The 17,504-nt window shown below is 48.3% G+C and overlaps 1 protein-coding gene across 7 annotated transcripts in view; it reads left to right on the top strand.

Moving 5' to 3' along the window:
* NEDD4L (NEDD4 like E3 ubiquitin protein ligase) overlaps positions 1 to 17,504 on the top strand; it is a 338,543-nt gene that overhangs the window by 241,052 nt on the left and 79,987 nt on the right. For all 7 annotated transcript variants that reach the window (XM_047698213.1, XM_047698212.1, XM_047698215.1 and 4 more), the window contains one exon: positions 16,757 to 16,807. In XM_047698213.1, the coding sequence (XP_047554169.1) occupies positions 16,757 to 16,807 (51 nt within the window). The remainder of the gene's footprint in view (positions 1 to 16,756; positions 16,808 to 17,504) is intronic.

Genomic DNA, 17,504 nt, shown 5'->3' with positions numbered 1-17,504 from the left:
GGCACGAGTAGAATCACCTCTGTGAATCCATGTTAGGGACTAAGAAATTTAAATTTATGGTGGAATCACTCTTTTTTTTTTTTTTTTAAAGATTTTATTTATTTATTTGACAGAGAGAGATCACAAGTAGACAGAGAGGCAGGCAGAGAGAAGGAGGGAAGCAGGCTCCCTGCCGAGCAGAGAGCTCGATGCGGGACTCGATCCCAGGACCCTGAGATCATGACCCGAGCCGAAGGCAGCGGCTTAACCCACTGAGCCACCCAGGCGCCCTGGAATCAGTCTTATTACAGTGTCCTGTTTTATTGTTTGGGCTCATTGACTTTATCCTAGCTCAGCCCATCTACATAAATGTTCTCTACCTTAGTGAAAGTTGTGGAAGTAGCCCAGTAAAAAGAAAAACAGTTATTTTCTGAATGTATTTTGAGGTCCCCCGAATTTCTCTTTGTTACCGATGGCATGATGTTGATAAGAATTCAAGGATGCCTGGTGTGCGGTGAATCTCAGGGACCCTGGTCATCTAAATGAGCAGTGACAGCTTGGAACATGAGCCCAGCCCAAGTCTGAATGCTGGGTCTGTGCTACCTGGGGGTCACCCTGCTTGTGGGTGCCTGGAGCAGGCTGCTTAACCTTCCTAAGCCATACTCTTCTCATCCTCAAAATAGGGCTAATGGTACCTCTCTCAAGCTTTTTGGGATGAAAATGAGCTAATGCATATACAGTGTTGACTGAAGTTTGTCTTTTTCCTTCTCTCTCCCCTTGTTTCTTTAAAAAAAAAAAAAAAAAAAAAAAAAGGCCGGGGGAGTCAGTTTACTGGCTCTGTTGAGCACACTGTCCCAAGTAATCAAACACTGTCCTGTCTGGCCCCCCCAACAAGCACATGATGACAAATTCAGCATTTCTCAGGATACCATTTCGACTTGGATATAAGCCAGTCTTCTAAATTACATTTTATATGACTATGTGTCCCCATAATTTTCATCTCCAGGGCTTCTTGAATTGCAGCATAGCATGTTTCTTCCAGTAGAACGTGAAATTAAATAAATAAATGGTTAAGTTGCCGACTGTAGCTAATAATGATTTGTACCAAGGCTGAGGATTACACGACGGTTACATTTAATGGTGACAGTTGCCTTCAAAATACTTCCTTGAATCAGAGCTCTCGAATGTTTGCATTTGCGTTTGTTTCTCATCTGTGTTGTGTGGGTGCGGGCACGCACATGCGCACACACATCTCTGTATGTGAGAGGGCTGAAGGAAGCATGTGGTTGAATTCCGTTTGGTCTAATTTGAACAATAATTATTCTAGAGTTCATGATTCTATCTCATTAAAATTATTACTTGAATTTCAAGAAAAAAGAAGATTCCTTCCACACTCAGCCACTCACATAGGAAGAAGCGATTAGGGCAGGTGTCACCCCAGTTCCCTTGTCCAGCTGCCATCTTGTGTGTAATGGCCCCTTTGCTGGGTGAGGGGCAGAGACCAAGTTTGACTGAAATGATAACTGGTAGATTTCCTGGCTAGGTAGACACTAAGATATGTGTGTGTGTGTGTGTGTGTGTGTGTGTGTGTGTGTGTGTGTGTGTGTGTATGCATATATACATTTATTATATGTTACATATATACATATATGTTGATGCATTCTGTATGTGGATATCTATGTGAAGATCTATATTACGTATACACACATTTACTCTGATGGATGCCTAAAAAGAAAAATGTAATATGTGCTAATGAATCAAAAAGAAATTTTTTCAGGACCTTTGTATAAATTGAGTGTATTTTAAGTTTCTTTTGAAAACTTAACTCTGAAGCTAGTCTTCATCACTGTGGCTTTGAAATGCCCTAAATTATTTTCTGTGGGTGGGTAGACCCACTTTACCACCCATGGCAGCTTTCCAGCTAGGGTCCTGAAACGGATGTAAGTGGGTTGTATTTCATGAATTAGTAGATAAGCAGTCTCCTCCCCTGTACTGGCTGATGACTGCAAATCACAAGGTTAAAAAACAGGGCTAGTACCATGAAAGCATAGTTTTACCTAGAGGTTTCTACGGGAGAGTCGGTCAGGATTAGAGTAGCGGGGAGTTTGGGAAAAATGCTGATGTTTATAACTCTAAGACTCACAATCGTTAACGCTTCCCAGTCTTCTTCAAGATGGTATCCCAAGTGAGGCTTAAGTTTGTAATTCTCCAAATGTAGTTGGTCCATTTATGATCTGTTGCCATGTCTTATATACTTGTTCCTGAAGGGACAGACAAATTATGTTAGTATCTGGGTGAGATTTTTATCCAGCCCCCCCACCCCCAAAAGATCTAAGAATTAGGGAATGTAGGCAGCCAAGCCTATGGGAGTTTTAGACTATCCATACAGGTTGGGTAGGAGTTCAAACCTTGGCTCTGCTTCTTACCCCACCTCTCTGACGTTGGACAAATTCCTGAGCCTTTCTTTGCTTTAGTTCACTCCTCTGCAACATGCATGATAGAAGGACTAAGGGAGGGGTGCCTGGGTGGCTCAGTGGGTTAAAGCCTCTGCCTTTGGCTTAGGTCATGGTCCCAGGGTCCTGGGACCGAGCCCCGAATCGGGCTTTCTGCTCAGCAGGGAGCCTGCTTTCCCACCTCTCTCCTGACTGCCTCTCTGCCTACTTGTGATCTCTGTCTGTCAAATAAATAAAATAAAAATCTTTAGAAGGACTAAGGGAGACAAGTTCTGTGAAACACTTAGAATGTGGACAGGGAATTAGTGTCCCAAATATGCTAATTGTCATTGTTGATTTATGGCTAAAAATGAATTGTGTCATGCAAACATTTAGGAGGTGGACCACCCCAGCTTATATAGAAGATTTTACTGCATAGTTCTACCTAGAGGTTTTTATGGGAAAGTCATCACTCTTGTCTTAAACCTTGGAAGTGTCATGCAGTTGAATGCAGAATTCTTGGGAACATTCAGGATGCCCCCAATTTTGCCCTGACCCCAAACCCAGGTCTGGAGGTGATTCACCTGTGCGGTCAGTCACTGTCCCCATGCCCTGCTGTTCCCTGACCTTCGAAGCCCACCATTGTGCACCTGGGGTGGGGGCGGGCAGTATGATGATGTCATAGCTTAGGGGGAGTATTAGCTAAAGAGCTCAGTGCGTTGGGCAGGTGAGGCTGGCGACCTGGGATCAGTGCTGCTTCATGCCAGGTCACTGCATAGATGTGGTTGGCTCTTGCCATCCGGCCCTGGGATCCCTGCCTGTGGGACAGTTTTCTTCAGGATTATAGGGTTGATATTCCCCACACCCAGTGTATACGTAAATGGACACTCAGGTATAACTTAGTTGTAAGTTGAATAACCTCACAACAGATCAGCTTTTTTAAAAAGATTTTTTATTTATTCATTTACTTCAGAGAGCGAGCAAGTTTGTGCCAGTGGGGCAGGGGTGAAGGGAGGGAGAAAACCTGAAACAGATTCCACACTGAGCTCTGGAGCCTGACATGGGGCTCCATCTCATGACTGTGTGACCGGACTGAGCCGAAACCAAGAATCAGACACTTAACCGACAGAGCCACCCAGGCACCCCTCAGATCAACTTAAAAAACAACAACAACAACAACAACAACAAAAAAGGCGGGGGCATTTCTAAGCTTAGACAAGTTTTGTAGTCTTCCTTGGTCTTCCATCTTGGTCCCTAACACGACGTTTCATTTCCATGTGTTTTTTTTTTTAAGGGATAATTAATTTTATAATCGTCGATTCTGTTTTTAGAGTTCTTTCATCTGTTTTGCCTTCACAGGATAGAACAAAGGTATTCTCAAACTGTACACGCTAAACTCTTGGCAATACAAGAAAAGGGTTTTGACTGGACAGCGGACTAATGGAACCACCGAGTTTCTGAAAATAGCTGTTGGCTTTCCAGTTGGCTGGGATTGGCAGGGACCCCACATCCTCCCATTCCTCAACTCTGCATTTAAAATACTCCCTAATAATAGAAGCTTCATAATGTTCAGTTGTGACTCGCCTGAGATTTCCACGTATGCTGACCTTTGAGGTGTGTAACCGTTTATGAACTTGGAGGTGCAGGTGGTCAGAGCCCCACGTTCCAGATGAGGAACCTGGTCTGGGAAAGGCTTAGAGCCTGAAGTTACCCAGCGAGTTGGTCCCTGCCCCAGTTCAGCCCTAGCAGGCTGTCCCCCCGACCCCTGAGGGTTCTCTCCCGGGTGCATCAGAGCCACACCTGCAGTGCGGAAGCTGGACTTCTCAGAGACCGTGCCTCCCTGTTCTTAGAGCTGTGGGTGCAGGGCAGACAGTGCCACACAGGTGGGTGTCAAGGTCAGGACCAAGGCGGGGCCAGGGAGGACTGCGGGCTCCGAATTCAGGTTGGTAGTACATCAGCCTTAGGCAGCCCTGCCCCCCGACGGCCTTGCTGGGGGCATCCTAGGCCCATGGGTTTTACAGGCGACGTGGATAGGCCTCTGACATTCGCACTGTGTGCGGGCACTTGAATGAATGCTAGTCCCTGTAATTCTAAGAGAAAGTCACAACTTCCCTCTGCTAAGTTTACCACGTGTGTTGAGGCATCAGTAAAGACTTAAACTTTGGTACCTACAGTGCTTGTTCAGTGGCTTGATTGTTCAAGATCTGGTGTGATATTGAAAGGGGTACTGGGGGATTTTTCTCCTGGAAATTTTTTTTAATGATTTTTTATTTATTTGAGTGAGCAAGAGAGATTGAGCGAGCATGGGTCGGCGAGAGTGAGGACGGAAAGCAGGAGGAGAGAGAGAAGGAGACTCTGCTGAGCAGGGACCGCGATGCGGGGCTCCGGTCCTGGGACGCCAAGATCACGACCTGAGCCGAAGGCAGCCGGGCAATTGACTGAGCCCCCCAGGCGCTCCTCTCCTCTGTGATTTTTTTCTGAAGTTCGTTCACACACTCTCTCTCCCGAGTCCCTAGTCCTCCTGGCTTCAACACCAGCCCCCGCACACTCCGTGTTCCGGCTCTGCAGCACGGCTCCTTGTCCTGGGAATGTTTTTGGCCAGAGCTTCAGTTCCTTCCTGATGGAGAACTGCGTAACTTTTGCTCTTGTTTTGAGACACAACTCAGGCAGGCGGGAGCTCAGCCTTGTCTCCGCTTCTCGGGATTTTCCTGGCAGCCATGTAGTGAACTGTCACACTTGGTGCTCTTCCGTTAGGTAGGAAATAGTCTGGTGCATGTCGCTTGGCTTGCAGACCTCTCTTTAAATCAATAAATATGTCAATCGATTGATCGATCACACACACACACACACACACACACACACACACACACCCCAGAGGTAGAAGGGAAACCAGGATAAGGATAAGAACCAGATAAATTTCTTCAGGTAAGTGACTGAGCTGTCCCATTCACCGTGTAGAGTGATTAGTCCCGAAGAAATGACACAATATTGTGGAAACAGATGTTAAGTGTTGGAGTCAAAGAGGCTTTGGTTCAAATCTCTGCTTTGCCACTTTCTCATTATAGAAAGTTCTAGTTACACAGAGGCTCCCTGGCACTTAAGGAAGTGGGAGTTGAAAAATCAACAACAGATCACTAGAACATTCTTTAAAGAATTGCCCAAAGGTGGCATGAACACCTTACAAAGAATAGGGTAAGGAAGCAGAATTGGACAGTGGTTCTCAGCTGACCCACCCACCCCCCAACCCCCCTCAGCACCTCCCCCACCACAACCCTCTGTGCCTGACAGTGTTCACAGACATCATCTGGTTACCACAGCTGGGGGACAGGGATTGCTGCTATATGTTGTGGGTAAAAGCCAGAGGGTGTTTCTAAAAACTTTACAAAACATAAAATAGCCCCCAACAAAGAATTATCTAGCACCAGATGCCAGTGGTGCTGAGATTGAGTTAGGAGTAGTATTTATTGACTCTAATTGTCCCACTTAATATCCAGTGACTATGCAAGATGAAGTTGTTTTCATCCCCATTTTACAGATGAGAAGATTGGCCTTTGGTGGAGATTAAGAAATTTGCCTTTGGTTATTCAGCTACTTCTAGACAGACATGGCATTTTGGAGTTGACACGTATGCGTCCAAAGCCTGTGCCCTTTCTGCTGGCCCCCGCAGTGAGCGCTCTGCTCTGTCAAGGGATGGTCACAGCCAGGCAGGGTGAGCACCTGCTTGAGAGGGACGTCGGGTAGAGATGCTGGTCTCCGATTTGCACTTTGGAGGTGTCTTCTGAGAATCTCATTCTCGGATTCTTTTCTGAAAGGCGGTTTGTCGTCTTGGCCCCAGAATTAGAGTGGCAGGCACATAGTCCTTGGCCACAACCAGTGAAATCCCTCTGCCTTGTCTGCACCTGTGAGTCTTATCCCTGTTCCTGTCCCAGCACTATCAGCCCAAGGGCTAGGGTTCCAGTGAGGGCAGCCAGAATGCACCCCCCTCCCCCATCTCAGCCACATTCTAGACCCAGGCAGTTCTTTAACCAACGTGGGTAAATGGGTCCAGCTCATTTTCCTTTGGGAGGTCCGTAGAGGCACAGAGGAGGACAGAAGGGACAGAGAGAGGCAGGGGAAGCTGTCACATACTTTTAGAGATTGCAGCTTAATGTCAGCTTGCTGATCAGCGAAATTCTGCTAGTTTCTCAGGTAGAAATTCACAGGTAATCAGTTTCTCTTGGAAAAGGAGACCAGAGAGGTCCAATCAGTAGCTGTCAACCCTGGCCACAGGTAAGAATGAGCTGGAGAGCTTTTTTTAGGGGGTGGGTGGGGCCAAGGGAGAATCTTAAGCAGCAGCTACCCCCCACCCCCAGCATGGATCGTGACATGGGGCTCATTCTCACAACCCTGAGATCTTGACCTGGCCTGAAAGCAAGAGTCTGATGCTTAACCAACTGCACCCCCCAGGCAGCCCGCAGCTAGAGTGTTTTTGAAGGACACCTGTGTCGGAGCCTCTCTACCAGAAATTTTGTTGTCTAGGAGAGGGCTGGGTACCTGGGCTCTTTTTTTTTTTTTTTTTTGGACTTCTCAGGAGTTTATAATGTCCAGCCAGGCCTAGAGAACCCTTGGTTAACTCCATGCTTCAGTCCTGCCCGTCTTGCTCAGGAAAACCCGACTCAGGAACCTGTTGACCTCATTCTGTCTCTGGAGACTAGAAGGGGTGGGGGCGGGGGGCTGGGTTCTGTGTTCTGTGTCCCAGGGTGGCCTCAGTAGCTTGTGGGGAATGGAAGAGGGGCCACAGTCCGGTCTTAAATTCCCCTCTGCCAGAACCTTACATTGACATAAATTTCTCCTCCTCCTTCAGATTTCTAATTTTAAATGGCTTACTCTTAAGCTACATGTTACGTAATCATTTGGGTAATTTTTCACAAAGCTTGGAAGTTTCCCTCTCCAGACTATGTCTCTCACCAACATTGTTTATAGAAAGGAGGTGATTTTCATTTCCAGTTTTCCTTTTTGTTTCCATTTTCATTGCTGTCTACAAATCCTGTACCCCAGAGGAGGAAGCTCTAAGTATTTAATGAGCTTTGAGGGAAACTTTTTAATAAAAAAAAACCTAATTAATGGCTTGACATCCTGATAGATGATACACTTGAAACTGTAGTCTCCAAACATTTTTGCTTAGCAAACCTTGTGAAAAATTTGAAAAAGCCGTGTGTCACACATTTTATAAGAAATTTTTTTCTTATATATTTTTTGACACCTGTAATTTGTCAGCAGCTCAGTAAGTTATTAGTCCAGTAATTGCAAGAGATGTAATTTCTCGTGTAGCGAGTACTTGAAAAATTTGGAAATTTCATTTTGTAATTGCAGACATGCTCATTTTATGGAAAATACCTGCCACAAAATTAACAGAATCATTCCTTATTCTTTAAAACAGCTATATGAACCTTATTCCCTGTCACTAAAAATCTGACTTTATTTTAAAAAATTAAATAAGAAAATTGGGTGGATGAATGGTAGATAAGCAAGACTTTCCACTCCATGAGCCTGTCACCCAGGCAGTAGTGAAATAATCTGTCTCATGTTCTCGCCACTCTCTTTTCTCCCCCTGGGGCTGTGCATTTTTCAAAGCCTTCCCTTCACTCTGTGCTTTTATACCCAGCCAGGTGCATGCTGGCGAGCCTCAGGATGGGTGAGAAGCACATCTTTCTTTGGAAAGCAGGAGGGGGCAGGTTGTGATTTAGGTAAGAGCAGGTAGGAAAGGAAAGGCAGCAGAAGACAGACACTGTTCTCAGATCAGGTTTGGGGAAGGGAACATGTGGAAGGAAGGATGTAGAAAATTATTTCCTTAAAGCCACCTGTGCCAAGGTTTCCGGAAAGTCTTCGTATAGTCCCAGAGGTGTGTGTTCTTCAGTGTACGGAGCTCCACTGTGGAAGATAACGGGGGTGGGGGTGAGAGGGTGGGTAGAAAGAAGAAAAATCACTCCGCTCCCTGTCATTTCATGTCCTGTCACTTTGCTCATTTCACTTATTTATTAGAATATAGATGAGAGAGAAACACACACAGGAGTGTACACACGACAAAGCCCAGATTATGTTAGAAATTGGCAGGTTGCAAGCACTGAATCTGGCAGGTGAAACCCCTAGGAGAGGTGGGAGTGGACACAGCCGAGCTAACAAAGATTTCCATATCAGAAGGAGGGGAGCCTGTTCAGGGTTTTCCATAAGACCCGGTGTATGAAGTTGGGGGCTCTATATTGTGGTGGTAAAGAGCAGGGACTCCAGAGCCAGACTGTGTGGCCACTGCTTACCAGCTCCGTGACCTTGGGCAAGTTTCTTAAGTGGCAGCCGATGGTTTCTGGCACGTGATAGGTGAGCCACACATTAGCTTATTAGTCTTTGCAAGTCTTGAAGTTCGTTCCCAGACTATGGCTGGAGCTCTTCCCCTAGCAGACTTGGAGTCTACAGGCCAGAGATGTGATGGCGGCCAGAGGATGGCCAGTGAGGAAAGGAGACCAACCAGGATCTACCTGGGGTGCCAGAGCTCATGCCAGGGCCGTTTTCATGGAACCTTTATGAAAAGCTAGTTGGTGTCCTGGTGTAAACCTGTAGAACCTCTAGTTCGGACTCGCCACTCATTGAAATTCCAAGAGTGACACCACATTGGGTTTGACGGAGTGTCTTGATGCTTGCTTGAGCACAGTGTCCCATTGGCTAGCCAGGCAGGAAGACGGACTGCTAGCTTCAGATGCCCCGAGATGTGGGAGGAAGAGCTCTCAGCAGGACACATGCTAATGAAATCAAACATTGGGCTTCTGGGTACTTAGCTTCCCTTCTCCCCAGTATCCCAATCATTCCCTGACCCTGTTCTGGCTGCTAAAGGTGTATGTTGTGAATTTCTTCAGGGTATGGAGGTCTGTTCTTCAGTAGCTGAGTTGGGAGAGAATCCAAGTGTATCCTCACTTTTTTTTTTTTCATTTATGCATATACTCTGTTTCTTAAATTGCTTGCAAAAAATTTTGATTTTAAAACTTCTCCAGAGAAATGAGATACTTATCTTGAAAAAATTATTCCAAAATCTTGAGAAATTCAGACAGCTGCAGGATGACACAACATTTTAAGAGACCATCCGTGTCCGTGGTGTGGCTGGGCAGCTTTGTGGCAGGTGTCGGGTCACTGCAATGCCAGGCTCTGCCCCAGTTCCATGGGAGGTGACGGCCTCTGGCCTCTTCCTTCTCCTGAAGATGGAAACAATTGTAGGGGCCTATCTGTTCTCCTTAGTCTGTGTCCCTAAGCTTGTCCTGTATGAAAGGGAAGACCTCTCTGCAAACAGGAGTGTGGAGGAGACTTGTGTGTCCGGGTGTCGCACGGTATGGGTGATGACACACTGCACCCTCCAGGCAGCCCACTGCCCTTGATGGGACAGTAGCCTGGCCACACCTTCCCCCTTGTGTGGCTGCCACCTGCACCATCTTGTGCATTCGCCTTCTGTCACTGAAATCAAGGTCGTCACTGTCCCTGGTGCTGCTTTGTTTGCCGTGACACTGGGTCCTGAGTATCCTGGTGGACACTATGGTAAGGACATGGTGTCCGTGACTCATCCCTCATTGCACAGTGGCCCAGAGAGTCCAGGGGCAGAATGCTTTCGAGCAAGTGCTGAGCCTTCCACGCACCTGCACGGTCCAGCCCCTCGGGCTGCCTCATCCGGACAGCTTACCCCCGTCAGCCCTCTCCTTCCCTGGCATCTTCTCCTCCAGTCACTTCCCCTTCCAGCACTCAGGGGACCTTTCTAAAATGCAGCCCCTACCGGTCACACCCCACCCCAGCCTGTACCTTCTCTTCCTCCCCCTGCCACACTCTCCCATGAGCCTCAGCCCAGCGCCTCTGCCTACACACCCCTCCCCTACTGCCCCCCTGCGAACTCTTCTTCGGGACCCTGCCTGAGATGACCCATGGCAGACGCGTCCCTCCCCGAGTGGTGTTCCTGCGGCGTCCGTCCGTCCGTCCGTCTGTGCCTGCAGCACGCAGCAGCAGGTGGGCCATGCGGTCCCCATCAAGGCTTGCCCCGAGCCAGAGAGGCGCACCAGTTTCAGAGACATGGTGAAAAGAATGTAAAAATGCTTCAGTTACACGTCGGAATGATATTTTGGGTGTGTTGGAACAACTACGATACAGTATTAGAATTGTTCCTATTTTTTACTTTTAACTCTGACCATTAGAATTTTTCAAGTTCTCCGTGTGGCTCCCATTCTGTTTCTGTTGCCCAGGGCTAGTTAGTTTCTCCGTGTAGGGAACAGGGGCACCTTGTCTCTGGAACCTTTAGGAGTCCCATTCTGGGTGTCTAGTCCCCAGAATTCTTCCCCAGAGTTTCCATGTCTAGAGTTGATCAGACCAGAAATTCAGATCGCCGAGTGCTCCTCGTGCAGGGAGCTGGGATTTCCAGGACCTGAAGTCTGCTTACGTGTGGAGCAGGGAGAGGACTGGACGTTGTTGAGCTGCCGCCGCCCACGGAGGAAGGAGAGGACACTGTGCACCTCTCAGCCCCTTCTCAGCAGCTACCTGCAGCTGCTGGGAGTCCCTTTGGGTCCACACACAAGTGCCGTCTCACAGCCGTTGGGACGGGGTAGGGCTGCGCCTCGATGAAGGCCCTGCCTCTCCGGCTTCAGTCTCGGCCAGTGCCGTGCTGCTGTGCCGTCGCTCCTTCGATTTCATGTTCTGAATGTTGACCAAAGTGTCCTTGAGAAGGGATAATCTCGGGGCGCCCGGGTGGCTCAGTGGGTGAAGCCGCTGCCTTCGGCTCAGGTCGTGATCCCAGGGTCCTGGGATCGAGCCCCTGGTCAGGATCTCTGCTCAGCAGGGAGCCTGTTTCCCCCTCTCTCTCTGCCTGCCTCTCTGCATACTTGTCTGTCAGATAAATAAATAAAATCTTTAAAAAGTGGGGGGGTAATCTTCCCCATCACGCTTTCCTCCAGCATGATTAAATTCTGCCTGCTGTCCCAGTGCGGTGTCACAGGAGCCTCTAACGGTCCTGGTCCCGTGGGTTTGCCCCGACTTCTTCCTGACACAGAAGTCTTGTTTGCTGTTGTAAATTCGAGCCGGTGTCTCTAGGACACATGTTGCTGTCCCAGTGAAGGCAGTCTCGTCCCTCAACTCAGAAAACTGAATGGCGGAGGGGCGGGCAATGTGAAAGTCGAATGTGTTTCTTTGAAAAAATACCTGAACTTGATTTGCTTTTGTGTTCTGGGGCCTGCCTGGTGAGTTCTGGCAAGAGCATGTACATTCAAGGAGCATCCCGTGATGGCACATTTGGCTTTTTAGTGGGATGCCACTCGACCGTTTGATGAAGGAACTTCTGGGACCTATTTTTGAAGCCATTTACCTTGACAGCCAGAGGCACCTGGGGCTGAAACATGGATTTTGCAGTGTGTGGGGCAGGTGGAGGCTGGACTCACGCCCTCTGCGGAAGCCACAGCCATTCTGTCTGCGTGGCCAAGGCCGATGTGTGGGGCAAGTAGAGGGAGAAGCAAGCCCGTCTGCCCTTCCTCTTGTGTGCGGTGGCACAGCCGGCTTCATGCTTCGGGGAGGAGTAGACCGCACCCGCCACTCAGTGCGGATCGGCACTCAGGTGACTCTCCAGACACGACGCTGTCCAGTTCAGATATTTATAACATTTTGTCTAAGAGTGTCTGTAAAAGGTTCTGAAGCCATTCATTATTTAGATCATTCAGACCACATACTTCCCAAGTCACTCTAAAAATAGAACCCGTTTCCCCCATCGACTGAGTTCCGGTGCCGGAGTGCGGGCCATGTGCTTTGGAAGGAAGGGGCAGATGGGGATGTCGTATGTAATGGTTCGGTGGGAAAGCAGAGGGTTGGGCTCCTGGGTGGCTCAGTCAGTGAAGCGACTGCCTTCGGCTCAGGTCATGATCCCAGGGTCCTGGGATCCAGTTCCACCCTGGGCTCCCTGCTCAGCGGGAAGCCTGCTTCTCCCGCTCTCTGCCTGCCACTCGCCCTGCTTGTGCTCTCTCTCTCTTCCTCTTTCTCTCTGTCAAGTAAATAAATCTTTTTTTTTTTTTTAAAGCCAAGGATTCTTTTTCTGGCTTGGTGTTAGAGCTGTGATGTGTACCTTAGCTCATAATAGGCAAAAATCTAGTCATGCTCTATCTTTCCTCCCAAATTCTTTTTCTGTAGTTTGTGTTCCGATTCCTCTGTATGTCTCTTCCATTTGTCCTGAGAAATTCTAAATATCATCTTCCTGGAAGTCACTGCTTAATAATTTCTAGGATAAAACCCCAGGCAATTGGTGTAGTACCGAATGGTTTCTGCTTAATGTAGTTTGAGAGGCTTTTAAACTTTTTGATCCTGAGGCCGAAAAAGGAAATTTAGATCATAACTTAGTACACATTCTCAGATGTATGTAACAGAAACGGTTTTCTTGAATCACTGTGTTCATGTGAGGCACTCCTATTTTCTGTCTCATTCTCCTGAACTTCTAAAAAATGCTTCTCCTGGGCTGCCAGTGGGGTTGCAGCTCCTGTGCCCCGGGCCCAGTCAGTTAAGCGTCAGATTCCTGGTGTCGGCTCAGGTCATGATCTCAAGGTCATGAGTTCGAGCTCCATGTTGGACTCTGCACCCAGCAGGGAGTCTGCTTGAGATTCTCTCTCATTGTCGCTCTTGCTTTCTCTCTGGTGAATAAGTAAATCTTAAAAAAAAAAAAAAAAAAAATCACTGCCCAGCGGTACCTGCGTGCACCCTTCTCTTTCTTCTGGTGCTTTTCTCCCCACACAGTATCTTCTCTCCCTTCCGCTTGCATGTGACACGCAGAGTCCCAGCCCTGTTCTCACTGCAACCTCTGTGGTACTCCTGATGTCACGTCCTTCGATGTGACCTTTAGCTTCTAACCTAAAGACTGAAAGTCTCTGTTGTTTGTGTTCTTTGAGAAGTTGAGTCTCATTTCTTTAGTGAGGGCCACATAGCCTGGTGTCCACTTGACGGCCAGCAGCCCAGGCCAGTGTGCGCGGGCAAGCTTGGGAGACGTCCGAGGGCCGTCCTAGAGCTTCACCAGAGCTGTTGTCCTGGTCCCCAGGCTTCAGGTTCCAGTGGCATTCACATGGGTGGCAGCTTCCCTCTCCGTGGCGATGGCACACACTAGTCCCTTTCCTTTTTATTTAAATGGGGAGAGTTATTTTAAGGGTGGGGGGGAGGACAGTGTGTAAGATAGTTAATCGTCGCCTAGTGGGCAGGCTCCAGGACAGCGTCTGGTGTAGTGACTTCACATTTCCAGTAATGGAATATAGATCTTTGCTGCGCCTTATCGGACATGTTTCAGGGGCTCCATTTGGCCTTGTCATTACATTGGAAAATAATTTGGTGGCTTGTCAGAAGGGAACATTTGTAACCGTGTTAGTAACCGGCACATTTTCAGCCTCTAGAATAGCATGACAGGTAATTAAGGCTGGGATGGACAGCAGTGACTCAACACTTAACAGTAAGCGCAAGGAATGCCCGTGTTCGCTGTACGCGCTGAAACCGGTTTGGCTTTGTAGGCTCTCGTAGGTGACTTGCTGCTTGCAGGAGATACCTGCGGTGTAGAAATTAGGAAAATTGATTAATTATTTTCATAACATTGGTGTAAGATGTCATCCTGTGGCAGCAGGGACGTCAGGAAGCTGTGCTGGCCTTAACGTTGTCTGTGCGGGGGCCCATGGGTGGGGGTCCTGCCACAGCAGCCCCACCCGGGTGTCCTTGACATGCCCCTGCTTCTAAATCTTGCCATAAAGACCACGAGTAGGCTCTCTGAACCCCTTCCTAGCTATCTTCTGTGGAACTGAAGATGTGTTATAAAATTGGTGTGTTGTCATTAACCTAAAGGCTTTACGTTTCCTGAAGTTTCTGTGGTTCTAACAGCAGTGGGCTGGTTTGAAAACGTAGATCTCACCACACATTCTGTTTGGTGAAACCTTCGTGTAAGCCAGTTTCTTTTAACCTGGTGCTGTTCCGTACTTTTGTTTTATGTTCTGCCTGTTTTCTTTAAAATCTGGACTTTCTACGGTCACCCTTGGTGCAAACCAGAGAGACCCTTCGGTCTGCTCTGTGGGCGAGGTTGCTTCATCTTCGGCTGTTTGAGAAACGGTGTGTTCCGTTGAGTGCAAAGACCTGTTCATGTCCAAGTGCAGCTGCTGAACCTGGCCTCAGGAGTGCCAGGGGTTCAGTTTCCTGCCCATCTGAGGAAAGCAGAGTCCGAACAGGAGACACTGTCACAGAGAATGCCCCACACGGGCATTTTCATAGGACTTCCCCCCAGTCCTGTCACACTGCTCTCATCACAGTCCCTTCCCATCCATGTCGTACTGAGCCAGTGTCCCAGGGAGAAGCCCAGAGCCTGTGCACAGGCTGGTTACTGAGCCATAGGATGGAGTACTCATTTGTAGCCCAGACTCTAGAACCAGCCCGCCCAAGCAGGGCTACCTTGGAGAGGTCCCACACCTCTCTGGTCTCTAGGTTCTATGAAATGAGCATCATCATAACACCCACCTCCTACAGTTGAAGTGAGACTCAGAGTGGCCCGAGCACGGCACCTGCTTCACTCCTGTAGCCCTTTAGTGGCTGGTGCCTGGGCCAAGCTGTGGGCCCTTGCCCGGGTTAGAACTCTGACAACCTCTCCCCAGCAGCAGAACTTGGGTAGTGGGTGTTTTGTAAGTTTTTATTAAGATGCATTGAGGTTAATAACTGAGGAGTAGCATTTCAGAGATGGGAGGGTATGGAACTCCTTTAGGTAATAAGCCCATCTTCTTCTGATATGCTTTTCCTTCATTGGTGGCAGCAGGGGACGGGGGCAGGTGGCAGTACCACTACTTACGTAGACGTCCAACTTACTGTTTGTAGTCAGCACACCTCTGGTTTTTGATCATGGAGTTAACTACCATCCCCACTAGCTACATTAAATCAGTCAAATGGAGAGTGGGAATGCCCCCATTACTTTGGCTGGTGAAGATGTCTGCCTTTTCTGGACCTTCCGCTGATGGCTGCTGTTTCAGGTCTACAGCATTAATTGGCACCTGTAGCGTCGTGTTAGATGTGGTACCTCCACGGTGGCTTGTAGCAGGTGCGGCCAGGAAAATAAAAGGAAGGAGAATCCCGTCGGGAGGATTGCGGCTAGTCTCATGCTTCCTGTACACCCGGCCATTGGTAGCTGATTTTTCACTGTCCTCCGTGCATCACTGAGAGGAGGCAGGTAGCTTTCTAGCTAATAGGATTTTTTTAACTACCTAAAAGGCAGTCCTGAGCTTGCAGCAGATCATTCCAGTGAATCTCATTCGTATTTCCCAGATGCTGCTTTATAAATGCGAGAAGAGAGGTTTTTCAAATACATTTAAAAAGTAGTTTGTGTAAATTAGAGAATTCCTCAGTAAACCAGGGAAGAGTGAAAATAAGAGGCCAGGATTTGGGGTTAGGAGGTCTGGATTCTCTCTTGGGCTTTCAGGCTGGCTGTGGGACAGGTCGGATCACAGAACTTCCTGAGCTTTTAGGCATTTGAATGTGGTAGAAGCAACTACGTGTGTTTATAAGGGTAACAGACTTACACCCTGGGGTCACCGGAGGTTAGAAGCTCTGACGCAGGCACCCTGCAGCAGGGCGTAGAGGCAGCAAGACCTGTCGGATGCCCTGTGGTCCAGGCCGGTGACCCCAGAAACCTGAGTTATGACTTCCCACGGGACTCCCAGAGTCTGGAAGGGGGCTTGTGAGCTCCTCCAAGTGAATGTCATCCAAGTCTCAAGTCAGAAAGATCTATGCTGTGTGGTAGCACAGAGGTAGGAAGAAGTATGTTACGCCCAGAAATTAACCAGCAAACTAATCCATGAACTTGGATTCCAAAGTAGCGTACTTACAAGATTGAAAGCTTGAGGCCCCCCCCCCCACTTTTTTTTGGTGAGAAGTAATTTCTATGATTTATTAATCACTAGATTACTTCACTTTCCCTGGACTCTCAGCTCTCAGGAAGCTCTTTACAGCACTTAATAAATACTAGGGTGTTGCCAACATTCCATTACTGTCTTCTCTATAAACTGGGCCACCTGTGACCCCAAACCCTGTGTGGTCCTGAGTATCCCTTCGCTTACTGAAGGCATGCTCCCCAGTTCCAAGACTTGATTTGTTTCCATTCAGTTGGGTAGCAGCCGCCCTACAGGGCTGCTGACTGTCACCACACAACACTGTGACAATACCCGCGAGGGACTTAGTTGGCGTCTTTCATCCACGACTTACCGCAGAAACGTCATATTAAAGAAACACTAAACATTTTTAAGATTGTTGATACTCAGTGGAGAGATGGGGACACTAACTCTTCGCTTTCTTCTCCACAGACGCGGGACGACTTCCTGGGACAGGTGGACATACCTCTCAGTCATCTCCCGGTAAGGACAGTCAACCTGTTGCGTGGGGCATGCTGGGAGCAGTGCTTTCTGATTGTTTCCAGTTGGGTGTATTTCAGAGCAGTATTTCCTCAAGGCAACTTCAGAGCAGGCTGAAACGAAGAGCGTGTGCTCAGGCCCCTGTCCCTTTCTAGAAAGTGGTCCTTTCGGGGGGGACAGGAGAGAGCTTAATTGTGAAAATCAGGCGTCTCTAAATCATCCACGTATCCCTGTCTCCATCACCAGCCACCGCCTCTTCTGGCCTTCCTTTTGTCACATCATGGAGCAGCTCCCTTTCTCTGTCACACCCTCCTCCTTGTCACGGAATGTCTTTACTTTCAGATTCATCCCTTGGGTCTGATCAGACATTCATTCCCATTGTCTAGAATTACAAGTGTGTTTCTCGGGTTACAGCCGTACAAGCGAGTGCTTCCCAGATTCGGGTGTGTGGCTTTGCTAGGGCAGCATGGAGCCACAAGTGACAAGTTCACTCACTGTCCTGAGTGAACTTGTCAGCTGCAAGCACCCATTCAACTTGAGAAATTACACTGAGTTAGCGGACAAGGTGTTGCTACTGTTCCTACCTGCTCAGATGAGTAGCAGAGTTTGGGGGGCTTTTGACCTATAACTGAGGTGAAAGGTGTCTTCCGCGTGCCCCAGAGGCAATATAGGGAGGAGGGGAGACAGGACCCAGAGGCCT

Source organism: Lutra lutra, chromosome 12 (assembly GCF_902655055.1).
Source record: "Lutra lutra chromosome 12, mLutLut1.2, whole genome shotgun sequence".
Classification (NCBI taxonomy): domain Eukaryota; kingdom Metazoa; phylum Chordata; class Mammalia; order Carnivora; family Mustelidae; genus Lutra; species Lutra lutra.
This window is presented reverse-complemented; position numbering and strand designations above follow the sequence as displayed.